The sequence below is a fragment of the Symsagittifera roscoffensis genome, chromosome 1, assembly GCF_963678635.1.
Source record: "Symsagittifera roscoffensis chromosome 1, txSymRosc1.1, whole genome shotgun sequence".
NCBI lineage: Eukaryota > Metazoa > Xenacoelomorpha > Acoela > Convolutidae > Symsagittifera > Symsagittifera roscoffensis.
The window spans coordinates 47,832,894-47,860,851 of record NC_087062.1 but is presented as its reverse complement, the minus strand read 5'-3'; the positions used below and the strand labels follow the sequence as shown (position 1 = coordinate 47,860,851).

Here is a 27,958-nt window from a genome sequence, read left to right as displayed (position 1 = left end):
TCGTGCCCTTAGTGAATACCGAGTTTGATACTAAGCACCCAATATTACTCGACGCCCGACATACCCTAGTTCGTTTGTTGACCGGCAGCCTCCACCACAAACACTTTCATCAAGGTTTAGATTACATGCGCTCCGTTTCAAATATGAAATATGCAATACTTGGGTTGCGAGAACTACTTCGGTCTATCGAAAGTCAATGTGTAACATACCGTAAATGGAAAGCAAGTACCATCCAGTCAATTATGTCCGATGTACCTGTCGAACGTCTCGGATATAGCAACCACTCTTTAATCATACGGGTGTGGATTACTTTGGACCGCTTTACGTTCCGGTTCGCAGAAGCACTAAAAAAAGATGGGATTTCTTTTCACTTGCCTTACCACCAGGGCTGTACATTTTGAGATTGTACCATCTCTGGACACTAGTTCTTGTGTCATGGACCTTGAACGGTTCATTGCGCGTCGTGGTACACCAAGCAAGATCTGGTCGAATAACGGCATGAACTTCGTTGTTGCGGAAAAGGAACTACTTGCCTGCATCAAGAGCTCGAAAGGCATGGCTCCGACCATTTTTGAACACAAAAGTATTGCTTGGAAATTTGACCCGCCAGGCGCACCCCATTATGGCGGCTCCTCAGAGCGCTTTGTCCGAAGCGTGAAGCGGTGCTTTACGATATACTAGGCAGTAGGCGAGTCACCGAAGAGGTGTTAGGAACAACGCTCTGCTTAGTTGAGCAGGCTTTGAATTCGAGACCAATCAATCCCGTTAGTACTGATTCACGTGACTTAAAAGCGTTAACCCAAACCACTTTTTGCTTGGACAACATGCTACAAGCTTTCCTTCGCTTTTACCTGGGGAGTACTTCGACCACAAGAAAAGGTACGTGCAAGCGCAGTCGTATGCTAACGCTATTTGGTCTCGTTGGCTTCGCGAATATGTTCCCTCACTGACTAAGCGTGTCAATAGGCACACTCAACCTGCCTCCACTCTTAAGACAGGCGTGTGGGTGATTGAGCCCGATAGTCTGCGTGGGTACTACCATCTTGCCCGAATCGTCAAGTTATACTACGGAAAGGACGGTTGCGCCCGATCCGCCCTGGTTAAGACCGCAACCCGTGAAGTCACTCGGCCGACCGTTAAGCTCGCTCCGGTTCTTTCTTCTTCAGGGGGGAGGATGTTGCAACGCAAATGTAAGCGAGAGTATAAATGCATAAGCTTGAATATGATTGGACCAAAGTGTAACGGCTCCGGTTCTTTCTTCTTCAGGGGGGAGTATGTTGCAACGCAAATGTAAGCGAGAGTATAAATGCACAAGTTGAATATGATTGGACCAAAATGTAAAACTGTAAAAGCACAGTTGGCCGAGCGGCCTAAGCTAACGTACCGAATATATAAACTTGCCAGTTGATAAAGGTTCGAGTCCTCCACCTTCCCATCTATTAATATACTAAAAATGGGGGTTACATCCTATTTTAACTGTTTTTTTTTGTTCTAATTCGGTTCAGCCTTGATTAAGGCTGACCGCCAAAAAGAGCAATTTGTCTCAAGGACACTACCGACCGGTTCTTGTGGCTAGCTTGCGCCAATGTTTTTATTGAATCTGATGATTGATGAATTTATGAACTTGTTTTAGAGCAGATTTTGGATGATATTATCAATATTGCCGATGAATTTTGTATTGCGGAGAATACGAATTTATTATTGATTTTTCGGTTTTAAAATCAACCTACGGATATTTAGCGAGCTCACAACCTGCAAGGGTTAATCATGCCCATAACCCAACTAGTTCAAGCCAAGATTTTGATGGCTCATAGTTTATGATAAGAGCCGAAAAAACCAACCAATATTGAACAAGTTGTGTAGACACGCAGAATAGAAATCTCACACCAATCGAACTGAGAAAACCACTTTTCAATCGAATCAAATCAATCTGTTATTAGTTTCTGGTAGTTTTTTGCTTCTTGATTTTTATCTAATTCTAAAATTTTATCTGACTGTAATAATCAATCAGAATCCAAATTTTAATGCTTTTTCGAACGACGTCCAAGTACTAAACCAACTTTAAGTACGTTCATGTTTCATCACTAGACCAGCATGCGTCAAAAATTGTTATTTTTTTACAAACCAGTTCAATCTATTAAAACAACTTGAGCGTTTCCAAGATTTGTAGCGCAATAGTTTGCTTCGAAAAACTGCAATCCATAGCAGACAATTATTTAAATTAAAACAGCTTTGAACATTTCATTTTCATGAGTCGAAAGATTGCTGCCAAAAAAAAATTCTTGTGACCATTTCATGCTTAAAAAACTGAAATTTTTCAAAATGTCTGCGCCAACTAGCTTGCTCCAGATAAGCGTTTTTCACCGAATCTTTTGGGGAGTTCAGAACAATTTCAAAGTGTTTTCATAGCTTGTAATTGAGGTAATTTTTTTTGGATTCAAGCAAGAAAGGTTTGAAACAATTGAGTTTGTTGAACAACAAAATCGGTTCGTAAAACGGTAAGTTTTCTGAGTCAAGCTACAGATGAGAAACCAATAAACTTTTCAAGTAACTCAAATAGCTTGAATTGTTGAAAACTTTTCAAAAAAAACCAAATAATTAAACAATTCAAAGTATTGGACAGCTTTAAAATGTTGATAGCCTACAAAAATTGGCAGTTTTTGTTCACAGACACAACATAAGGGATGAAACGCTTCAAGTAGTATTGCAGAAAAAAGCGGTCGGTACCTGTTTGAATGGTTGATGTAGCTTGATAGCCTACTTTGAAAATGTCTGCTAGTATTTTTAGCCAAAATTGTCAAAAGATCCGAAGTTTTCGCGAGTCAATTAAAGCTATTTAAAAATTTTGTTTGATGATTTGCTTCAAAAATCTTCAGAGGTTTTTTCGAGCTATTAAATTTGTTCCGTCGGTTGATAATTTACATCAAAAACAATTCAGTGTCAGCTAAACAAGCCTTTGAAGCAAGCTCACAAATTCAAGGTCTAATAGCGTAAAAAGTTCAGCGTCAAGTTTTTTAACCTTTTTGCAAATCACATCAAGCTATCAAAACCGTTTCGTACTTTAGCTTTGTAAGTTTCAAAAACTTTAAATAGTTAGCGCATCATTCATTTCACGCTATCAAAGCAACTTCACTTGCTTCAAGATTGGTATTTCCAGTTTACAGGTGGCTGATTCAGGTTAACAAAAAAAATTCAATTGTTTTTTTTTCATAGATTGAAAAGCTTGAAACTTTTGCCGACGAGTTTGAGCTATGCAAGTTACTTGAACTTTAACAGAGTTTAAAGGTTTGGTACGTTGCTTAACATTCTTAAGTAATTTTTTTTTCGCTGGATGAGCTTGCTTCAAAAAGGTAGCAATTGATCAACCAGCTCCAATTATCTAAAAATGAACAACTGTAATTGCAAAATTTCATGCACTTAAGCATGCATCAAAAGGTAGCGAACAAATCGATCAAGTTGGAGCTGTTCGGCATTAAATCATTTGAATAGCTTGTTTGAACAAAATTTGTGAATTGATTCAAGCAATGAAACTAATTAGAAATTACTTCAAATTTTCGACAATAGTTTCATAAAAACATTAATTTTTCATCAGATTAAATTATCAAAGCAATTTCAATGCTTAAATACTTTAGTTTCTGTAGCTTGTATCAAGTCATTTCAAGCTACAATAAGAGCTCCAAAATTTGAAGGGTTCCGGCCTTGACAAAAATGGATTAGGATAAATTTTAGCTCGAAAAAGGCATGCAGATCAGTTTTAGCAAGAAGTAAGCAGATCAATTTTAGCATGGAAAAAATTCAGATCAAAAAGAAAAGATTAAGATTGATTTGATTAATTTAAATTTGATTTAAAATCATCCTAAATCCGAATTTGATTTAAAATGGGGGGGGGGGGGGGTGAAAACGAGTTTAAAACAATTTAGGTTGATTTGCTTTTTAGAAAAATTTTCAATTTCAATAGGTTTTGAGTTTGAATTTCCTTTTTTCGCTGCCAATCAATTTTGATTTTACATCCACAGCGTCTAGTAGCAGATGAAGAGACCAAATAGTTTTAAAACTTCATTCCAGTTTGAAAATGATTTAAGTTGTCATCTGATTCATATCGAACCGTTTCTTGATTTGTTATATTTGATTTTGCTCAAAATCTGGCCTATAGTGATTATTTTTTATGATATTGTAGAACATTTTTGAGCTCAAAAGATGATTTACTTTGACGATTTTCTTGATTTGTTTCATAGGTTTTTACTTAAATTGTAATTAAATAGATTTTTAGACATTAAAGTTGATCTGATCCAGAGATCTTTTAAAATGGATTTAAATAGATTTTGGCAAGATTCGGTGAATTTTAGCTAGTCGAAAAATCCATCCAAAATGATTTAAATTGATCTTTAGACACTCACATCCATCCAAATAAGATTAAAGATTCTTAAATCCATCATTTTAAATCGATTAAAGATCCATTACAGCTCCCAAAATGTACTTGTTAATCAATTTGGATCGATTTAAAATCGTTTTAAAATCAATTTAAATCAATCCGAAACCATTTTGGTCAATGACTTGAATAGCTTGCCTGAAAAAACTTTCTCAAATCTTTTTTCAGTATTGAATCCTATAAATATCATGCACCGAATAGTTCATCGGTAAAATCCATTTCATCAACTCGATTCGAGCTGAAAAGGGTAAAAATGAAAAACACATAGCTTCCAATCGACAAGTCCAAGCTATCAAAACCACTCGAAATATTTCAAAGTCGCTTCATGTCAATGCTTCAATTTGAAATACTTGAAAACTTCATAGTCAACTGGCTTGCTTCAAAAAACGTTATTTTTAGCGAATCAAATTAAGCTATCAATACAACTCTAAAAACAAACTTTTCAAAGTTTCATCAGTTGCTAACATTATTTTACAGGTACACCTTTTTTCAAACTGGTTCAAGGAACCGTTCCGTAAACAAGTTTCCACATAATTTTCTGGACCATATCTGAAGCATATCATTGGTCTACCTGTCAGAAAAGTTACCATCTCAAATCAAGCTCAGAACAAGAAAGAACGTGAATAAAAAAACGAAAGAATAAATCAAATAAAGCTTCGTTTGAATGTGCTGCTTTGTTGTTTAATTCTGAACATCGTTTAACGGCAGAATATTTGGTATGAGTATTTTGATTTGTAGTTGTAGAAACTATTTGAAGTCTTAAAATCTGAAACACGAATGGAGTCATACTATGACCCGAAATTGTGGCTCGTGCCATCGAACACTCCATTTGAAAAACAAATCCGAAAATCAAATCCCGATTTAGGCCAAAATATCGAGTTACCAAAACCAACAAAAGCACTGAAAACGAATGAGGGACTTTTTGGAACGGGCCAAATAATCCCCATGAAAATAAGATCGCGACACACGCACGATGAAGATATAGAAAAAGAAGCGATTCTGAGGAAAATCAAACTGACCAAAGCGAGGAATTTGAATACGCGTCAGTACAATTCGTTCACGGAGACGATTGGGCAGAAGAAGGCAGCCTACTACAGGGCTCTGAAGGAGAAGGGGCTGGGGGAGAGGCACGCGAGACCGGTGCCTGGACATCCCACAGTCAAGTTCATGTTCAGCAGACCAGAAATTAGCGGTAAGCGTCTTTTTATATGTTTTTGTTTTTTCTTCTTAGAACTTGCTTCTTCTTAAGTTATTTTTTTTTGATACTGTGATTTTAGAAAAACTTTGGCTTTATCGAAAAAACAAAAATAACCTTTCGAGTTTGTCTTTCAATTTATTTTTATGAAGAAAAGCAATCGCTTACGGATGTTTTTTCCCTAACTCTTTTAACTTTCTTTCAAAGCCTCTTTACTATTGACAGAGGACGAGCTAGCTTTGTGTAATCTGATGACGAAAACATTAGGACAAGGAGTCATCTCCAGTTTTGTGCCTATGTGTCGCCCCAGGATCAACAGACAGAAAGGAGGGGGAGGGGAGTTGATAGGGGAGCTGAGAAACGACAGGTACACCCTGACACCCACATACCACAGTAGAAAGACTCATTTCATTTTGGGAGGAAGCGATACGAGCAAACCTACAACTGCACACACGAACTCCTCTAACTAGATTCACTCAAAAAACTTAGTTTACCTATTTTAATTTAAAAAATATATATATCATTTCCTGTTAGTTGCTTCCATAATAGTAGCATGCAGTGCGGAACCACGAAGAGATTTTGATGACATCCAAATTTCTTTCTTATTATCATTTTGATATGACTGTTGTTTTTAAGTTCGGTCGGATAAATGTGGTGAAGAATGAGTAATTTAGCATGATGCACTTTGTGTAAATGAGTTTGCCCCAGGTCAGAGATCTGCGAGACTCCAGATACGACCAACTAGTCCAATTAAGAGCACAGAAATGAGGGCAGCCACAGAAGTCCGGTTCAGCTTCTGGCCATACACCTAATGCATTTGTTTTAACTCATTTTGATAGTGGAGTCTAAATGTTTGATTAGTGCGTGTAATGTATGTGGCACTCACGTGAAAAGATAGAGGGAGGTTACCAAATCTTTGAAACACTGGGAGTCTCTCTTCCAATGGGTACATGTGCTAAAATATTTTCGATCTAAATGGCATTTGTGAAAGAACCTAACTTTCAACTAAAACACAAGCACAATTGTATAATCGTGAGGCGACAATTCGTTCAACAGGTCACAATTTATAACAGTATAATAAGCGAGCAACACATTGATTCAGGCGCAGTAATCCTCTTGTGCAAGATGTAAGCGCAGCTGAGCGAAGCGGATCAACCCAACGCTACCTACCATGCTTTGTTACAAATTGTCGCCTGTTACGAATTGTAGCATGGTGCCAGTTCTTGCCCAACCTTGCATAATCAAACCCTATCAAACTTAATAATCAGTTGAAGCTTATCGGCGCTTTCTAAAGCTTTCTGTGATGCTTCTCCGCTTTATGTTTTTCGTTAGTTGAAAGTTAGGCTCTCTTACCTAATAGTCTTCACATACTAACGACGGATTTAGGGGGGGGGGGCGACGGGGGGGTGGGGGGGGGGGGGGGTGGATGCTTTTCTCCTCAGGGATTCGACCCACTGCCGACACAAAGGGTCCCCCCTTTGTACTCTTTTGAGATATTCATTTTTGGTGATGGACCCTAAAATTGTTTTAAAGGCGCCTTTGGCGCCAATATATACTAACTTTGAGAGGGGAGCGCGCGCCAAAAAACGCATTTTTTTGGTCAAAAACTTTCCAAAAAGTGCCTAAAAACGCCGTTTTTGGCCTGTTTTTTTTCCAAAATTTTGCCTGCGGCGCAGAAAATTTATCCAACATAGGGACAAAACAGTGCTTTGGGGGAGCTCGAAAAATCAATTTGGTTGACCTAAAAAAACGTCGACAAAATTTTCGAAATTTTTTTTTGAAAATCCGCCCCCCCCCCCACTCGAGAAAATCCTAGATCCGCCCCTGCTAACAGCAAACAACTATAACCCACACACCAAGATTTCAATATAATAGAGCTATAATTTGCGGGCTATGGTCGAGAGCTGAAATTTAATTCATAAATTGATCAAAAACTGAGACAATTATAAAAATTATAAATAACACAGAGGCGAAATTGCACTTCGCGTACACAAGCCAAAATATGACCGATAACGCTACTGGGAAAAACTGAATAATTAAAATTTGAGTCTATATAATTGCTAAGTGACGCAAGTCAATTATGACGCATTAGCAGTACCAGTCAATTTGAAAAAAAAAAGAAATTTACCAACTATCAAGCTTCAATTTATAGAAAGGACGCTTTAAAGCTAGTATAAAATTGAAGCATCCGTTCATGAAAACATCCGACCCTGCCCAGGTTCAAACCCTCCTAAATTGTTGCGAGTCTCCTTCCCTACCTCTAAGCTACATGATACCTTGAAGCTAAAGTGCTGTTTGTAATATGAAAATCTGTGTTAATATCTTTAGCATTGGATCAAAATGAACACATTTTGTCGCAACAATATTTGCGACGCAACAATACTTGCGTTCCAACGATAAAAAGAGAGTTCATACTATAACACAAGTTTTGCTTGTGGCGTTGTCATATGAAACTGTTTGCAAAGGAGACCTTTTTACTGTAAAATTCAGTACATTTAGAACCAAATGAAGTCTCATTGCGAGAAAACGGTGGAACTTTGCAGCCCATTTTAAGCGCCTCTGCTCATGTTATGTCTTCTGTTGGTCTTTAATAAAAACTTTTAATCAACAAATCATTTAAAAACTGATTCAATGCAAGAAAAAAATTGTAAAGCAAAACCAAAAAAAAGTTCAGCAGTATACCTTACCTTGACGGCAATTTTTTTGTTATGTTATTTCTACTCAAAAATGAGTGTAACCAGTTGATAATTTCATCGAATGAAGTTGTCCACAGACTCATGATTGAAGATATATAATTGATATTGTGTGCAACATCTGGGTATTGATTTGAAACGAAGTTGAAAATTTTTCTAATTTTTGTTATTTGAAAGTTTTTTTTTGAAGTTTTTCGATTGATTTTTGTAAAAATAAGTATATGCCCAGATGAAAATTTTTTATCCGAAGTTTTTTGAATAATTTTTTGTTTCAGCTTTCTGAACTATGGTCGAGATGCACTCTTTTTTTAAAATTTTACAAAGCAATTTTAATAATTTATAGATATGTAACTTTTTTTTCGCTCCGTCTTATTTCTTCTATGCTCTCATTTCTTCTCTCGAAGCAAAATTTTTTTCAAAAGAAGTTTGTTGTATTTTCAACTGTTTCCAATTTAATTTTGTCATTCGACGCATAAACCAAAACCCCGTACGATAAAGTTAGTTTCACATCAGCGTTAAAAGCTTCTAGTATTGATATTTACCCAATTTCTTTCTCAACGTGTAAACATGCCACAAAACTTTGACAATTCATTTTTTATTTTGGTAATTTGCTCTATAAAAGAAATTCTAGAATCAATAATGAAACGATTAATTCTCTTCAATTATTATTCCCCTCATTTTGACTTCAAAAGTTTTTCCATACTCTTTTACATTTCATTCCATAATTAGTGGGATGATTCCAAATGAGCTACTTTTAGAGTCGTTTTTCTCCCAATACGACGCCTTTTTTTCACGCTAAATAGTATTGTTTCGTGCATCTACGAAGTCTGTTAATAACTTTCAAATTATGGGGAAACTCTCCCGAGTTGATGTGTTCGAGTTATGTTTCGAATGACTCGACCTAAAATAGCAATGTTTTGTCACATAGAAGCGTGCTATGTTTTGTCCGTCTGGACTCAAACTGGCTTTTGTTTGATTGACTCGACCAAAGGAAAAAGGTTTTCGACTGATTTCGACCCAAGTGCGCTATGTTTCGACCGACTCGACTCAAACTGGCTAGGTTTTGACCAACATGAGGGAAAGAAAAACATGAGGGAAAAGCTGGCTCTGTTTCGACCAAAAATTTTTCAGAGTCTGTATAATTTATGTAATTCGTCAAAAGTTGATCAACCTTGATATTTTGTACCACCAACTAGTATAACAAGTTGAATAATTTTGTTACAAGTCGAAACCTGTTTCTTTGGTAACCAATTGTTTCAATTTGGAAGTGTCAAAAAAATGTGCTGAATTTTTTGGCAAACATTGCTCATCAAACTTTTAGATAAGATCATTTGCATCTCATTTCTTGAGTTGGAAATTGTTTTAAGACTTTATTCGATCATTTTTAGCGAAGTTGACTTCAGATCACTTCACTTCAATCAGTGTAAAAACTGGTCTAGTCAGATAAGTGGATCAATTTTGAAGAAAAAAAAAACATTTATGGGGGAGTATAGTAATGTGTGAGGATCATGATAAGGGTGTATAGTAAACGCTTTAAAAAATCAGAATCCAAAAGAAAGTAAGATAAAAATAGAAATTGAATAAAACGAGTTTCAATCAGGGTGGATCCATCGGTTGTGATAAGCTTTTGAGTTTAAAGGTCAGTTTAAAGTTTTAGTTTTTTATACAACTGCTATGGTTCTACTGATGTGGGGACAGAAGCAATCGTAGCAGTATGTTTTATCGCTTTTCATCATAAATAGGATATATTGAGTCAATGGTCATAATTGAGAAATATCTTCTATGGGATGGCTGAAGTCTCCCAGAGTGAATCTCAAAGTGAGGTAGACAATTTAAGTAACTATCGGATAGAAAGCTCGTAAAGAATATAATTGAGTTTTTTGTTTGGGTGCAATGGTTATCTACAATATCCTCCCATTTTTCAATTGCTCGCAAATTGATGTCTTTCATCTTCGCTTTGAAGTTTTCTGGTTGAGAAGCATTCATTATTACTGAATTTATTCTATGTGATAATCAGTTTTTTTAAAGACCGCTATTTGAAAAGATCTGTTTACTTTTATAATAAGTCCGTTATTTTAAAAATTTGAATATTTGCATATTGCCAGCCACTTTTGGTAGAAACTGCGCAGTGGGTAGTTCTGGGGCCTTCATAACAAGCGCTGTTGGACTGAATATTTGCTTCTCTCGAAGCAAATAGTTTTTCAAAAGTAGTTTGCTGTAATATCAACTGTTTCCAATTTAATTTTGTCATTCGACGCATAAAGCAAAACCACGTACGATAAAGTTAGTTTCACATCAGCGTTAAAAGCTTTTAGTAATGATCTTTACCCAAATTTTTTCTCAACGTGTAAACAAGCCACAAAACTTTGACAATTTATTTTTAATTTTGGTAATTTGCTCTATAAAAGAAAGTCTAGAATCAATAATGGAACAATTATTTCTCTTCAATTATTATTCCCCTCATTTTGACTTCAAAAATTTTCTATACTCTTTTACATTTCATTCCATAATTAGTGGGATGATTCCAAATGAGCTACTTTTAGAGTCGTTTTTCTTCCGAGACGCCGTCTATTTTTCATGCGTAATAGTATTGTTTAGTGCATCTACGAAGTCTGTTAATAACTTTCAAATTCCCAAAAGACCTGGGGAAACTCTCCCGAGTTGATGTGTTCGAGATATGTTTCGAATGACTCGACCTAAAATAGCTATGTTTTGTCACATTGAAGCGTGCTATGTTTTGTCCGTCTGGACTCAAACTGGTTTTTGTTCGATTGACTCGACCAAAGGAAAAAAGTGTTCGACTGATTTCAACCCAAGTGCGCTATGTTTCGACTGATTCGACTCAAACTGGCTAGGTTTTGACCAACATGAGGGAAAGAAAAACATGAGGGAATAGCTGGCTGTGTTTCGACCAATTATTTTTCAGAGTCTGCATAATTTATGTAATTCGTCAAAAGTTGATCAACCTTGATATTTTGTACCACCAACTGTTATTACAAGTTGAGTATTTTTGTTACAAGTCAAAACTTGTTTCTTTGGTAACCAAGTTTTTCAATTTGAAAGTGTCAAAAAAATGTGCTGAATTTTGTTCAGCACATCAAAACTTTTTTTTAAATAATTTTTTGGCAAACATCGCTTATCAAACTTTTGGCTAAGATCATTTGCATCTCATTTCTTGAGTTGGAAAATGTTTTAAGACTTTATTCGATCATTTTTAGCGAAGTTAACTTAAGATCACTTCACTTCAATCAGTGTAAAAAATGGTCTAGTCAGATAAGTAGATCAATTTAGAAGAAAAATCATTTATGGGGGAGTATAGTTATGTAAGAGGATCATGATAAGGGAGTATAGTAAACGCTTTAAAATATCAGAATCCAAAAGAAAGTAAGAGAAAAATAGAAATTGAATAAAACGAGTTTCAATCAGGGTGGATCCATCGGTTGTGATAAGCTTTTGAGTCTTAAAGGTCAGTTTAAAGTTTAAGTTTTTTATACAACTGCTATGGTTCTGCTGATGTGAGGACGGAAGCAATCGTAGCAGTATGTTTTATCGTTTCTCATCATCAATAGGATATATTGAGTCAATGATCATAATTGAGAAATATCTTCTATGGGATGGCTGAAGTCTCCCAGAGTGAATCTCAAAGTGAGGTAGACAATTTAAATAACTATCGAAAGGAAAGCTCGTAAAGAATATAATTGAGTTTATTGTTTGGCTGCAATGGTTATCTACAATATCCTCCCATTTTTCAATTGCTCGCAAATTGATGTCTATCATCTTCGCTTTGGTGCTTTCCGGTTGAGAAGCATTCATTATTACTGAATTTATTCTATGTGATAATCAGTTTTTTTAAAGACCGCTATTTGAAAAGATGTGTTTACTTTTATAATAAGTCCGTTATTTTAAAAATTTGAAAATTTGCGTATTGCCAGCAGCCACAATTGGTAGAAAGTGCGCAGTGGGTAGTTCTGGGGCCTTCATAACAAGCGCTGTTGGACTGAATATTTTCTTCTCTCGAAGCAAATATTTATTCAAAAGTAGTTGTGTTGTAATTTCAACTGTTTCCAATTTAATTTGGTCAATCGACGCATAAACCAAAAATCCGTACGATAAAGTTAGTTTCACATCAGCGTTAAAAGCTTTTAGTAATGATCTTTACCCAAGTTTTGTCTCAGCGTGTAAACATGCCACAAAATTTTGTCAATTTATTTTTAATTTTGGTAATTTGCTCTATAAAAGAAAGTCTAGAATCAATAATGGAACAATTATTTCTCTTCAATTATTATTCCCCTCATTTTGAACTCAAAAGTTTTCTATACTCTTTTACATTTCATTCCATAATTAGTGGGATGATTCCAAATGAGCTACTTTTAGAGTCGTTTTTCTTCCGAGACGCCGTCTATTTTTCATGCGTAATAGTATTGTTTCGTGCATCTACGAAGTCTGTTAATAACTTTCAAATTCCCAAAAAACCTGGGGAAACTCTCCCGAGTTGATGTGTTCGAGATATGTTTCGAATGACTCGACCTAAAATAGCTATGTTTTGTCACATTGAAGCGTGCTATGTTTTGTCCGTCTGGACTCAAACTGGTTTTTGTTCGATTGACTCGACCAAAGGAAAAAAGTGTTCGACTGATTTCAACCCAAGTGCGCTATGTTTCGACTGACTCGACTCAAACTGGCTAGGTTTTGACCAACATGAGGGAAAGAAAAACATGAGGGAATAGCTGGCTGTGTTTCGACCAATTATTTTTCAGAGTCTGCATAATTTATGTAATTCGTCAAAAGTTGATCAACCTTGATATTTTGTACCACCAACTGTTATTACAAGTTGAGTATTTTTGTTACAAGTCAAAACTTGTTTCTTTGGTAACCAAGTTTTTCAATTTGGAAGTGTCAAAAAAATGTGCTGAATTTTGTTCAGCACATCAAAACTTTTTTTTTAAATAATTTTTTGGCAAACATCGCTTATCAAACTTTTGGCTAAGATCATTTGCATCTCATTTCTTGAGTTGGAAAATGTTTTAAGACTTTATTCGATCATTTTTAGCGAAGTTAACTTAAGATCACTTCACTTCAATCAGTGTAAAAAATGGTCTAGTCAGATAAGTAGATCAATTTAGAAGAAAAATCATTTATGGGGGAGTATAGTTATGTAAGAGGATCATGATAAGGGAGTATAGTAAACGCTTTAAAATATCAGAATCCAAAAGAAAAAAAGAGAAAAATAGAAATTGAATAAAACGAGTTTCAATCAGGGTGGATCCATCGGTTGTGATAAGCTTTTGAGTCTTAAAGGTCAGTTTAAAGTTTAAGTTTTTTATACAACTGCTATGGTTCTGCTGATGTGAGGACAGAAGCAATCGTAGCAGTATGTTTTATCGTTTCTCATCATCAATAGGATATATTGAGTCAATGATCATAATTGAGAAATATCTTCTATGGGATGGCTGAAGTCTCCCAGAGTGAATCTCAAAGTGAGGTAGACAATTTAAATAACTATCGAAAGGAAAGCTCGTAAAGAATATAATTGAGTTTATTGTTTGGCTGCAATGGTTATCTACAATATCCTCCCATTTTTCAATTGCTCGCAAATTGATGTCTATCATCTTCGCTTTGGTGCTTTCCGGTTGAGAAGCATTCATTATTACTGAATTTATTCTATGTGATAATCAGTTTTTTTAAAGACCGCTATTTGAAAAGATGTGTTTACTTTTATAATAAGTCCGTTATTTTAAAAATTTGAAAATTTGCGTATTGCCAGCAGCCACTATTGGTAGAAAGTGCGCAGTGGGTAGTTCTGGGGCCTTCATAACAAGCGCTGTTGGACTGAATATTTTCTTCTCTCGAAGCAAATATTTATTCAAAAGTAGTTGTGTTGTAATTTCAACTGTTTCCAATTTAATTTGGTCAATCGACGCATAAACCAAAAACCCGTACAATAAAGTTAGTTTCACATCAGCGTTAAAAGCTTTTAGTAATGATCTTTACCCAAGTTTTGTCTCAGCGTGTAAACATGCCACAAAACTTTGTCAATTTATTTTTAATTTTGGTAATTTGCTCTATAAAAGAAAGTCTAGAATCAATAATGGAACAATTATTTCTCTTCAATTATTATTCCCCTCATTTTGACTTCAAAAATTTTCTATACTCTTTTACATTTCATTCCATAATTAGTGGGATGATTCCAAATGAGCTACTTTTAGAGTCGTTTTTCTTCCGAGACGCCGTCTATTTTTCATGCGTAATAGTATTGTTTAGTGCATCTACGAAGTCTGTTAATAACTTTCAAATTCCCAAAAGACCTGGGGAAACTCTCCCGAGTTGATGTGTTCGAGATATGTTTCGAATGACTCGACCTAAAATAGCTATGTTTTGTCACATTGAAGCGTGCTATGTTTTGTCCGTCTGGACTCAAACTGGTTTTTGTTCGATTGACTCGACCAAAGGAAAAAAGTGTTCGACTGATTTCAACCCAAGTGCGCTATGTTTCGACTGATTCGACTCAAACTGGCTAGGTTTTGACCAACATGAGGGAAAGAAAAACATGAGGGAATAGCTGGCTGTGTTTCGACCAATTATTTTTCAGAGTCTGCATAATTTATGTAATTCGTCAAAAGTTGATCAACCTTGATATTTTGTACCACCAACTGTTATTACAAGTTGAGTATTTTTGTTACAAGTCAAAACTTGTTTCTTTGGTAACCAAGTTTTTCAATTTGAAAGTGTCAAAAAAATGTGCTGAATTTTGTTCAGCACATCAAAACTTTTTTTAAATAATTTTTTGGCAAACATCGCTTATCAAACTTTTGGCTAAGATCATTTGCATCTCATTTCTTGAGTTGGAAAATGTTTTAAGACTTTATTCGATCATTTTTAGCGAAGTTAACTTAAGATCACTTCACTTCAATCAGTGTAAAAAATGGTCTAGTCAGATAAGTAGATCAATTTAGAAGAAAAATCATTTATGGGGGAGTATAGTTATGTAAGAGGATCATGATAAGGGAGTATAGTAAACGCTTTAAAATATCAGAATCCAAAAGAAAGTAAGAGAAAAATAGAAATTGAATAAAACGAGTTTCAATCAGGGTGAATCCATCGGTTGTGATAAGCTTTTGAGTCTTAAAGGTCAGTTTAAAGTTTAAGTTTTTTATACAACTGCTATGGTTCTGCTGATGTGAGGACAGAAGCAATCGTAGCAGTATGTTTTATCGTTTCTCATCATCAATAGGATATATTGAGTCAATGATCATAATTGAGAAATATCTTCTATGGGATGGCTGAAGTCTCCCAGAGTGAATCTCAAAGTGAGGTAGACAATTTAAATAACTATCGAAAGGAAAGCTCGTAAAGAATATAATTGAGTTTATTGTTTGGCTGCAATGGTTATCTACAATATCCTCCCATTTTTCAATTGCTCGCAAATTGATGTCTATCATCTTCGCTTTGGTGCTTTCCGGTTGAGAAGCATTCATTATTACTGAATTTATTCTATGTGATAATCAGTTTTTTTAAAGACCGCTATTTGAAAAGATGTGTTTACTTTTATAATAAGTCCGTTATTTTAAAAATTTGAAAATTTGCGTATTGCCAGCAGCCACAATTGGTAGAAAGTGCGCAGTGGGTAGTTCTGGGGCCTTCATAACAAGCGCTGTTGGACTGAATATTTTCTTCTCTCGAAGCAAATATTTATTCAAAAGTAGTTGTGTTGTAATTTCAACTGTTTCCAATTTAATTTGGTCAATCGACGCATAAACCAAAAATCCGTACGATAAAGTTAGTTTCACATCAGCGTTAAAAGCTTTTAGTAATGATCTTTACCCAAGTTTTGTCTCAGCGTGTAAACATGCCACAAAACTTTGTCAATTTATTTTTAATTTTGGTAATTTGCTCTATAAAAGAAAGTCTAGAATCAATAATGGAACAATTATTTCTCTTCAATTATTATTCCCCTCATTTTGAACTCAAAAGTTTTCTATACTCTTTTACATTTCATTCCATAATTAGTGGGATGATTCCAAATGAGCTACTTTTAGAGTCGTTTTTCTTCCGAGACGCCGTCTATTTTTCATGCGTAATAGTATTGTTTCGTGCATCTACGAAGTCTGTTAATAACTTTCAAATTCCCAAAAAACCTGGGGAAACTCTCCCGAGTTGATGTGTTCGAGATATGTTTCGAATGACTCGACCTAAAATAGCTATGTTTTGTCACATTGAAGCGTGCTATGTTTTGTCCGTCTGGACTCAAACTGGTTTTTGTTCGATTGACTCGACCAAAGGAAAAAAGTGTTCGACTGATTTCAACCCAAGTGCGCTATGTTTCGACTGACTCGACTCAAACTGGCTAGGTTTTGACCAACATGAGGGAAAGAAAAACATGAGGGAATAGCTGGCTGTGTTTCGACCAATTATTTTTCAGAGTCTGCATAATTTATGTAATTCGTCAAAAGTTGATCAACCTTGATATTTTGTACCACCAACTGTTATTACAAGTTGAGTATTTTTGTTACAAGTCAAAACTTGTTTCTTTGGTAACCAAGTTTTTCAATTTGGAAGTGTCAAAAAAATGTGCTGAATTTTGTTCAGCACATCAAAACTTTTTTTTTAAATAATTTTTTGGCAAACATCGCTTATCAAACTTTTGGCTAAGATCATTTGCATCTCATTTCTTGAGTTGGAAAATGTTTTAAGACTTTATTCGATCATTTTTAGCGAAGTTAATTTAAGATCACTTCACTTCAATCAGTGTAAAAAATGGTCTAGTCAGATAAGTAGATCAATTTAGAAGAAAAATCATTTATGGGGGAGTATAGTTATGTAAGAGGATCATGATAAGGGAGTATAGTAAACGCTTTAAAATATCAGAATCCAAAAGAAAAAAAGAGAAAAATAGAAATTGAATAAAACGAGTTTCAATCAGGGTGGATCCATCGGTTGTGATAAGCTTTTGAGTCTTAAAGGTCAGTTTAAAGTTTAAGTTTTTTATACAACTGCTATGGTTCTGCTGATGTGAGGACAGAAGCAATCGTAGCAGTATGTTTTATCGTTTCTCATCATCAATAGGATATATTGAGTCAATGATCATAATTGAGAAATATCTTCTATGGGATGGCTGAAGTCTCCCAGAGTGAATCTCAAAGTGAGGTAGACAATTTAAATAACTATCGAAAGGAAAGCTCGTAAAGAATATAATTGAGTTTATTGTTTGGCTGCAATGGTTATCTACAATATCCTCCCATTTTTCAATTGCTCGCAAATTGATGTCTATCATCTTCGCTTTGGTGCTTTCCGGTTGAGAAGCATTCATTATTACTGAATTTATTCTATGTGATAATCAGTTTTTTTAAAGACCGCTATTTGAAAAGATGTGTTTACTTTTATAATAAGTCCGTTATTTTAAAAATTTGAAAATTTGCGTATTGCCAGCAGCCACTATTGGTAGAAAGTGCGCAGTGGGTAGTTCTGGGGCCTTCATAACAAGCGCTGTTGGACTGAATATTTTCTTCTCTCGAAGCAAATATTTATTCAAAAGTAGTTGTGTTGTAATTTCAACTGTTTCCAATTTAATTTGGTCAATCGACGCATAAACCAAAAACCCGTACGATAAAGTTAGTTTCACATCAGCGTTAAAAGCTTTTAGTAATGATCTTTACCCAAGTTTTGTCTCAGCGTGTAAACATGCCACAAAACTTTGTCAATTTATTTTTAATTTTGGTAATTTGCTCTATAAAAGAAAGTCTAGAATCATAAATAGAACGATTATTTCTCTTCAATTATTATTCCCCTCATTTTGACTTCAAAAGTTTTTCCATACTCTTTTACATTTCATTCCATAGTTAGTGGGATGATTCCAAATGAGCTACTTTTAGAGTCGTTTTTCTTCCGATACGGTGTCTATTTTTCACGCTAAATAGTATTGTTTCTTGCATCTACGAAGTCTGTTAATAACTTTTCAATTCCCAAAAGACCTGGGGAAACTCTCCCGAGTTGATGTGTTCGAGATATGTTTCGAATGACTCGACCTAAAATAGCTATGTTTTGTCACATTGAAGCGTGCTATGTTTTGCCCGTCTGGACTCAAACTGGCTTTTGTTCGATTGACTCGACCAAAGGAAAAAAGTGTTCGACTGATTTCAACCAGAGTGCGCTATGTTTCGACCGACTCGACTCAAACTGGCTAGGTTTTGACCAACATGAGGGAAAGAAAAACATGAGGGAAGAGCTGGCTGTGTTTCGACCAATTATTTTTCAGAGTCTGTATAATTTATGTAATTCGTCAAAAGTTGATCAACCTTGATATTTTGTACCACCAACTAGTATAACAAGTTGAAGATTTTTGTTACAAGTCAAAACTTGTTTCTTTGGTAACCAAGTTTTTCAATTTGGAAGTGTCAAAAAAATGTGCTGAATTTTTTGGCAAACATCGCTCATCAAACTTTTGGCTAAGATCATTTGCATCTCATTTCTTGAGTTGGAAAATGTTTTAAGACTTTATTCGATGATTTTTAGCGAAGTTAACTTAGATCACTTCACTTCAATCAGTGTAAAAATTGGTCTAGTCAGATAAGTGGATCAATTTAGAAGAAAAAACATTTATGGGGGAGTATAGTAATGTGTGAGGATCATGATAAGGGAGTTTAGTAAACGCTTTAAAATATCAGACTCCAAAAGAAAGTAAGAGAAAAATAGAAATTGAATAAAACGAGTTTCAATCAGGGTATTTCCATTGGTTGTGATAAGTTTTGAGTTTTAAAGGTCAGTTTAAAGTTTAAGTTTTTTATACAACTGCTATGGTTCTGCTGATGTGGGGACAGAAGCAATCGTAGCAGTATGTTTTATCGCTACTCATCATCAATAGGATATATTGAGTCAATGATCATAATTGAGAAATATCTTCTATGGGATGGCTGAAGTCTCGCAGAGTGAATCTTAAAGTGAGGTAGACAATTTAAATAACTATCGGAAGGAAAGCTCGTAAAGAATATAATTGAGTTTATTGTTTGGGTGCAATGGTTATCTACAATATCCTCCCATTTTTCAATTGCTCGCAAATTGATGTCTTTCAACTTTGCTTTGGTGTTTTCCGGTTGAGAAGCATTCATTATTACTGAATTTATTCTATGTGATAATCAGTTTTTTTAAAGACCGCTATTTGAAAAGATCTGTTTACTTTTATCTGTTTACTATTGGTAAAAAGTGCGCAGTGGGTAGTTCTGGGGCATTCATAACAAGCGCTGTTGGACTGACTCAATTTTGTAAGACGAATAGCTCAGTTTAACTTAAACTGTTGGTTAGACCTGTGTGGGCATGATAGTTGGGTAATAACTATATGTTATCGGTAAGCCTTCCTAGGCTCACTTTTCATTTATAATGCTTCTACTCTGTTTACACCAGTTCATAGCTTGTTGGCTGTTTTCTAATTTTCTGGGTGGTAAAATTGTGTTGGATCATGGGATTTGATCTGATATAAGGTGTGAACTATCTAGAACCTTATCAAAGCCCAACAATACCAATGAAATGATTTCAAAGTCTAAAAAACTTTGGTCCCTCCTGGTATGCGTAATTAAGGCGGTTCTTCGTAGCTGCTATTCACGTTTCTTCAACTTTTAAAAACTTAACAATTTGATGCGTCATTTTCACTCGTAGTTCTATTTCCTAATTTTTTTTAAATGCGCGGTGAGTTAAGACCGAAGTGGTTAACTCATAGAGTAATTTCGGATAGGGTACACCGTCTGCTCGTCACGCTATCTTATTTTCGGCCGGATAGATTCGTGCAACTTCTTAGTCTAATACCGATCCTAATCTTACTCTTATACTATCTAGTCTCAGGTTGTTTAACTAGTCTCTGCTAGGCTCAATAGATCTAGGGTATACTGGTTTATTGCGGCTGCTGAAGTTCTCTTGGAGAGGCAACTAATTTCTAAGTTAAATTCAAATCTCTCTGGTGCTGAAATTACAAGTAATTTCAGCACTTACAAATAAGTGGGTTGTTAGTTAGATGGATCATGATTGGTTAATATTAAATACTTTACAGTGGTAAAATATCTAATTTATCCAATCATAAAATGTAGTTTAGATCAGGTTCCACCCATCCGGGTTTTACAGAGTTTTTTAGAATTGTCTTTCTGCAATTCAAAGGATGGATGATGGACGTTGGTATTTGGCGAACATCATATTCTTCTGGGTTCTCTTGTTAGAGAAGTTCCAGGACGCTGGAATGATGGATATCAATCGTTGTGTCTTCTTGAGACAACGACTGTGTTTCCCAACGAAATCAATCTGATTTCAGAATGGTTTGCTATGACGGGTTTTTCTGTTTCATGTAGAGAACTTCTTTTGTGTTCGACCTCGTCTGGGAATGGCGTGGAGATTGTGCGTGGAGGGGATGCCTTGTTAATCGGATCTGTACGTATACTTGAACATCGAGGTGGTCATTGGTCTAGTTCAATGAAGTCCTTTTCTGCGAAGTCAAGTCGTACTCTAAATCCTTTGAGTTGTGATTGTGGACGGCATATTGGTTGTGGTTGGCCATTCTTTTTCGGGTGTAGTGGGGTCATTTTGTCTTTGGATGTTCGTCTTTGTTGTTGTATGCTGATCTATATACTGCAAGGTATAATTTACATTTTATAAAATTTTTATTGGTTCAGTGTTTTAATTATGATTTTGGTTAGTTGTTTTCACAAAAGCATTTTGTTGTAGTTCGGTTATTTTGAAGAGTTACTCACCCTTGAGTAAGTCTTATTAAAAATAGAAGTGTGGTCACAAAGCGTGGATGTAGCGCGGTGGGTTAGGCCGGCTATAGAGCATCTCTGGTGGGTTAGGCCAGGAGTGGGAGTATGATTTCGTGCGGTTTCTATGAGAGGTCCTGTTATGTGATAACGTTTTATGTCGGGTTTGTGGTGGTTTTTCTTATGTTTCGTTGGTTGTGTCCTTTTTTTAAAAATCAAATTGTTTTTGGTATGGGTTTGTCTTTCGACTTTTTTGTGTTTTATTATTTCTTTCTTAGACTTTATAATAGTCTTCAAAAGAATAAATTATCCAGTTTTGAACTGGGTTAACCCGGTTTGGGTGACGTTGGTTTTCTTTTCTTAGTCATGCTGTTATTCTATGTTTTGTGGTGTTTAGTAAGCTGCGTTGGATAGTTTTGTTTAGTATATAATTCCTTTCCAACCGGGTTAAAGGAAAGTTTGAAACTTGTTATCGTGTGTTAGAGTTGTTGAGTGTGAAAACTGGAAACTGAAATTCATTATTTAAACAATTCTTCGTGGGCGAGCTGTGCGAGTTTGGATAGAATTCTTGTGCGAGTGAATAAAAATATCAAAAGGTTAGTACTGCATTTTCGTCTTATCAATTTACTACATAGAATTTCAATTTTACTGCTAGTTTTGGGGAAAAATTAAGTTACAAATTTTCATCATTATTAGAATTACTGTTTTTGGTGAAACAATTTATAAATTAATTAACTACATTGGTATGAATTTTATTATATTTATCTAGTGCAAAATATTAATAGAGTTTAGAAGAATTTGAAGAAGTTTTCTATTTTTATTTTTCTTTTCTGTTTTTTGCAGATGATCGTGGGATGAAGACTAAAAACCTAAATGAGACATGAATAAAGAATGGTTAGTTTTAATTTGAATTTATTAGTGAAGAATATGTATAATTTATACTTACTTGTTTAGTCGTCGGGAAAAAAACCGTGGGGGAAGATGTCGTGTATTATGTCGGAATTTGTTAGTAATTTGGCTAGTATGCGAATGATGTTTTTAGTCTGAAGCAGTGGCCAAAGCAATTGAAGTGCTTTAATATTTTTTAGTTCTTCAGTGCCAACTGCAAACTCATAAGGTGTGTTTTGAATGAGGTTATACAATTTGTGATTGTATTTAGAGTTGTGGATGATTTCTAATATTGGGATTTCTATAGGTTGAATAAATTCATTTGGGATAAGGAAGGGTCTGGATTCTTCTGCGTTAAGGGTCTTCGTGATGGGACAAAAAATATACATTTGGGTTATGGGATCATAATTGCGGAGGATACCGTGAAGGTTAGTATCTTTGATGCAATATGTGAAGTTAAGAAAAAATGGTGAAGTGTATTTAGAGTTAATAAACTGAAAACGGTGGTGTGGTTGTCTTGATGGAGTGTGCAGATCAAAATGATTTTGTATGAAACGATAATATGTATATGTGTGGGTTTGTTTAGTGCGTAACATAATGTCGTGTGAGCAATGCAAATCGCGTTCATGTGGTGCAAGGAAGTTGAAGGTTAGTGAAAATAATTGAAATTTTTTTTTCTCTAAAACTTTCGTAAGCTTGCATGTCGGTTAGTGCTTCAGAAATGACGTGGTGAAATTTGCGATCAAATAAATTGAGTGTAAATACATATGGTGTTTTGATGAAGAATTTTTCTGTGATTTGTGGGTTAGCGAAGCGATCATCATCTAAAAATTGGTCTTGGTTAGTTCGGATGATGTTATGATCGTAATATTCTAGCGTATATTCGTTAGCTCGGGGTGCAGTGAATGTTTTTAGTGACTTTTTATATCCTATATAAGTAAATTGTCTATGTGTTAGTGGTGTGGTGAGTCGGTATAGCATATCTTGATTTCTTTCTATATCGATATGAGTATTAGATAATGGTAGGCAAAGGGGATTAGTAAAATGATAATATGATGTCCAATGAAGTGTAGGCATTAAAACATGTTCATCTACAAAACTACGTGTGTCGTTAGTGTCATGAGGAGTGTTTAAAGTAAATTGTGGAAATGAAGGTAAGGTGATTGCTAGAAAATCTTTCGTGTTAGTGTGATTTGGATGATTAATATATTCACGGGCTGTTCCTGGTTTTGTTGGAAATGGATGGTTTGGGAATTTTCTTTTGAAAGTGCGATAAGCTCTATTAGTGCTATTTGATGATTCGGTGGATGTGGATGATTGTGCTAATGATGCGGTATAAGCTGAAGAGGGTGTAGGGGTAGGTGGGTTTGATGATCCTATGAGTGGGGGTGTCAAGGTGTAATGGTTGTTGTTGTAGGGTGATAAAATTATCTAGTTCTTGGGAGATTTGGGGAATATCTGGAGAATTGGATGATCGGTCTGAATGAAATGAAGAGTAGGTTGGGGTGACTTGTGAAGCATAAGAAGGAGTAGAAACGAATGGGAGTGGATTATTTAGTGGGATCGGTTGAAAAAGGGGTTTTGAAAAAATTGAGGAGTTGGTTTGAAAATTATTGGATGGAGATGGTTCAGAGTCTGCAAATTCATCAGGGGTTTCAATATTAGGGTTATTGAGTTGTGAAATGGAGTATAAAACTGAAATATTTGAATTAGTGTCTGAATTCATGCCTGATGTTATATTACTGGTTGGAAAATCGGGTGGCGGGAAAGCAAAAAGTGGAATTATTGTAATTGGAGTGTTGAGGTTGGTTGGGTGGGAATTTGAGCGGTGTAGGGATCCAAGTTGTCGGCTCATCGTGGGCTAAAAAAATTATTATTTTGAGACTGAAAAGCGGTGGTATGGGGTTGTTCTATAATTTGTTCATATGTATTTTCATCTTGTGAATGATGTGTCATTATATGTTGTATGGGACTTTGCGATATGGTTGGTCTAAAATTTGGATTATGTGTTATTGCTAAATTTCGAAAATTTCGTGGGACTAGGGATAATGGATGGTTATGCGGTAGGTGTGGTAACTGTGGTGCTGTAGGCGTTATTTCTATATTATTATGTTCTTCGTCGTATGTGTTCTGTCTTGTTGCTATTGTATTCTTTTATTTGTGCGTCTAAAAGAATTTTGTTTATTGATGATGAAAAAATTCCAAAAAATCCTGCAAATAGTATGCGTGCTACACTTGCTTGTCTATTTACTTGTGTGTGTATAGCACATGTGTTATAGATTTCTTTTAAAAGTGAAAAAAGAAATCCTATAAAGTCAAACATTGCGTATAGAATAGTCAACTTTTCTAAGATGTAATAGGGCCATCCTAGAAAATCAAGATTTTCATTGTTTAGTGTAACAAAGCTAAAAATATTTATAGGTGAGATATCTTGTGGTCGGTATTTTTCACCGTTTAGATATATATAGTCTTTAATGTCTTTAAAATATCCGCTATAATCTTGTGTATAGATATCTGCAAATCCTGCGGTTTCGGCAAGTTTGCGTAAGTTTTGGTTAATTGATTGTCTTTGTATAGTGTCCATTTGTGTTAATAATTCTTGGAATTGTTGTGTTCTAATGCGATGTTGGATATCGGATTTCGAATATATTCCAATTGATTGTAAGTCGATATTTGGGTTTCGAGCAATAGCTCTAATGCTTTCTGGTGAAAATTTTTTGAGTGATTGTATTAATCTGGGGTATGGGGTAAGAAGGTAATATTTATCTTCATCAGGGTTCAGTTGTACTACATTGTGGCTATTTTCTGATCCACATGGAACTGCGGTATCCCAGAAAAAGGTTCGTCTTGAAAGTGTGTCAACGAAATGTTTTTTGTTTTTATAAAAGATAGGGATTCTTTTATAACATCGTTTATCTTCAAAAACATATAGTGGTGATACTTTTTTGGTACAGGTATAAAACCATAAAATGTTTCATTCGTAGTCTAAAAAGTTTGATCTATTTCCTGATAGTAGGGTATTTTTAATACTGCTAGTGCAAGTGATTGTAAGATTTGGTCCGTTCTAATTCGCATAGTTGGTGAAGTGTTTCTAATTCAGAGAGTGACATTTCCTGAAAAATTCGGCTAATTGTGTAGTCTAAACTCATATCTAAGTGAATATCATAGTGGATATTACCAAAATAAGAATTATTCATTAGTGATAGTTCTTGTAAACGTGTGCTTCTAGTGTCATGGGGCTTTAGATGTCCACCAGGTTGACCTTTACTTTTTTGAAAATTAACTGGTATAAATGATGTTCCTTCATTTAGAGGATGACTTGCGGCATAAGGGTCAATTTTTATTTTTCCAGTAGTCATGTCGAATCCTTTTTCGTATTCAACTAATATTTCAGAGTATTGTGTTTTGTGAAGTGGGTTTCTGTATTTGCATGCAAGTTCTGTTTCTTGATATATTTGAAAACGGGTCTATTTATTTTCTATATCGTGAATGTTTCTAAAATCATTATTTTGTTTTCGTGATGGATTTACTTGTTCATATGGAATTGATTGTATGAAATATTTTTGTGAAATTTTATCATTCGGGCGTGTATTTTTGCTACTTGAAATGTTGTACATGTGTCTTCGGGGAACCAAACAATTGTTGCTTGTGTTCGTGTTGTAGGGTCACAATAGCCTTGATCGTTTTTACAAGGTAACCTAATTCCTTGATAGATCATTGTGTTGTCAGATAAATCGCGTGTGAGTTGTATTTTTTCGAGTTGTATTTTCCAATCGAAAAACATTATTTCTTGATATCCTTTATTTTTTGTGTGTGCTTTGCAGTTTGATGGGTTATTTATACCAATGTGTGGTATCCAGTGTTTATCGTGTATGTCATCAGTTAATCTTCCGTGTGCGCCGTTGTATGGGTATTTTTCATCTAGTTTTATATGTCCTTGATATCTTTCAAGTTCTGCTTGATGTACAGAATCTGCAAAAACTTGGAAATACACTAACTTTCTATCTGTGTTTTTATTTCTTGTGCTATTTAGTCTGAGTAACTCGTTTTACAATCTTCGGGATTGAGATGTAAAAGTCGTTCGATATTATTTTGGTAGAATGATTCGTGGTCAAGTCGGTTTTTATTTCTATTTGAGACTTGTGAACAATGTACTTTCTTTTCAGAAAATGTTGCTGTGAATTTATATCCTATAACTGTTGTTGCTCGGGCTTTTGAATAGAGTGTCGCTATTACATTGGTAGTTTCTATAGCTTGTGGATCTGTTTCGCATTGTGATACTTGATTTATTGCATATTTGTGTAGTGTTTTTTGTTCATTTTCTTCACAATCGTAATTTGTTACTAATAAGTCTTGGGGTCCTGTGCGGGGAGAAGGATTTATGTTCTGATCTGAAATTACTAGAAAAAAGAGTTGGAGAAAAATTTATATTTTTAGAATATACATGTGTATGATAATCCTGAGTATGGGTTATAAAATGTGATGTAACCAATTGTCTTTTTCGTATATCTGTCGTATTTATATATCACTTCAGTTGTTATAAATGGTGGTGGTAGTGACTGAGGTGTTATATTTGGTGGGTTTAATGGGTAAGGATGTTGAGCAATGTTGTTTAGTTTAACCGTGATTTCAAATTTTAATTGTAGACTATTTTGTTGGAGTATTTGGATGTTATGATCACGAATGTCTTCGTGGATGTCTTGTCTATATTGTAATCTATTGAGTGCCCAGTTGTGGAGTCGGTTACTTTCTGGGTGTTGTCCAAATAATGGTGGAGGTGCTGTGAATGTATTCCAATCTAATCTTAAACGGATATTTGTTGATGATTTTTCTCGATATCTAGCGTCGAGGTTATTTGGAAAATTCAGGGGGAAAGGCGTCGGTGAAATCTGGCTTATTGATTGTGTTGACGGTAGTGATAATGTTTCTGGTAGTGATGTTGTTGTATCCGTAGAAATATCTATTGGTTCATTTATTAAATTTGGTTCACCTTTGCTGAATGACTGTGTTGTCCAATATGGTACTCGTGATGTTTGGTTGGGGGGGGGGGGGGGGGTTAAAGGGATTGTCACGAGTTTGTTCAGATGTTGGTGTTGAACCTAAGTAATCTGAGGGTATACTTGAGGGGCTACGTTGTGAAAGAAATGTAGGGGTTTCCGGTAATATGCTAATTGGGTTTTCCGGAGTACTTTGTGATGGGGATTGGGATATATCAAAATGAACTCCGGGGGTTTGAAAATTTCTGTTTCGTCGAGGATGTATAATTTGTCTATTTATTTCAACTGTATTTTGATTTTGACTAAGATTTCGTATTCTACTTAATTCTTGTGGTAGTGTTGGATACAAGTTATATGTTGGTTCACTTAGAGGTGCTTGTCGCTGAACTGGTTCTAGTGGTTCAGATAAGCGAGCGTGTCTTTCTTCAAAGGTATATGGGTTATCTTGAAAAGAAATTCGTGTAGATGTTTGGGGGTTTTGGGTAGTTGTAGGTGGTGTTGGGTTATCTTGGGATGATGTCGGTGAAGACTGACTGTGTGATTGTTGGTTAGCAATTCTTGATGGTTTTTGATCTATTTCTTTTAGTGAAAAAATTTATGTTTATTGTAGTATTCTTCTAGAAAAAGAAATAGAAAGATTGTTGCTAAGGCGAATGTGATGATTGCTTTCTTTATACATTTACATATTGTCAATATGAGGGATGATAGAAAAGTTATAAAAATTACAAATAGTAAAAAAATATCTGTTCTACTAAAAATGGTTCGTATCATTTAGATAAGTTTTGTGAATCGTACCTGTGAATATGGTCAATGGCTTTTGAAATTTGTAGGTATAGTTCAAATATGGAATAGAAAATTTAAAAAATATTGCAAAAAAAGATTAAGATTATTACAAAAGCTTCAAAGGTATCAAAAAGAAATATGAATAAAAGTTTAAATATTGTTAAAAAGTTTATGAAAATGTTAAGAATTATGTTGACTGATCGAGAGAAGAGCATTTAAGAAATGGCTTCTCGATCGAATATTTT

The 27,958-nt window shown here is 35.0% G+C and overlaps 3 protein-coding genes across 6 annotated transcripts in view; 2 read left to right on the top strand and 1 right to left on the bottom strand.

Moving 5' to 3' along the window:
* The window catches only part of LOC134845296 (RB1-inducible coiled-coil protein 1-like), a 524,841-nt gene that overhangs the window by 194,395 nt on the left and 302,488 nt on the right, over positions 1-27,958 (top strand). The window lies entirely within an intron of this gene.
* On the top strand, positions 5,054-6,246 carry LOC134856780 (uncharacterized). The gene is made up of 2 exons (XM_063873053.1): positions 5,054-5,621; positions 5,850-6,246. The coding sequence occupies exons 1-2, from the start codon at positions 5,207-5,209 to the stop codon at positions 6,092-6,094; spliced, it is 660 nt and encodes a 219-aa protein (XP_063729123.1). The 5' UTR covers positions 5,054-5,206; the 3' UTR covers positions 6,095-6,246.
* LOC134856779 (uncharacterized) overlaps positions 6,110-27,958 on the bottom strand; it is a 151,419-nt gene continuing 129,570 nt past the window's right edge. For 3 of the 4 annotated variants that reach the window (XM_063873049.1, XM_063873050.1, XM_063873052.1), the window contains 2 exons: positions 6,511-6,579; positions 6,110-6,432 (listed from right to left, as the gene is read on the bottom strand). In XM_063873049.1, the coding sequence (XP_063729119.1) occupies positions 6,334-6,432; positions 6,511-6,579 (168 nt within the window). In that variant the 3' untranslated portion in view covers positions 6,110-6,333. The remainder of the gene's footprint in view (positions 6,433-6,510; positions 6,580-27,958) is intronic. The other variant, XM_063873051.1, reaches the window with a different exon arrangement.

Coding starts and splice junctions, on each gene's coding strand:
- LOC134856780 (XM_063873053.1), top strand. CDS start 5,207: ATGGAGTCATACTATGACCCGAAATTGTGGCTCGTGCCATCGAACACT. Junction 5,622..5,849: donor CAGCAGACCAGAAATTAGCG/GTAAGCGTCTTT, acceptor TACTATTGACAG/AGGACGAGCTAGCTTTGTGT.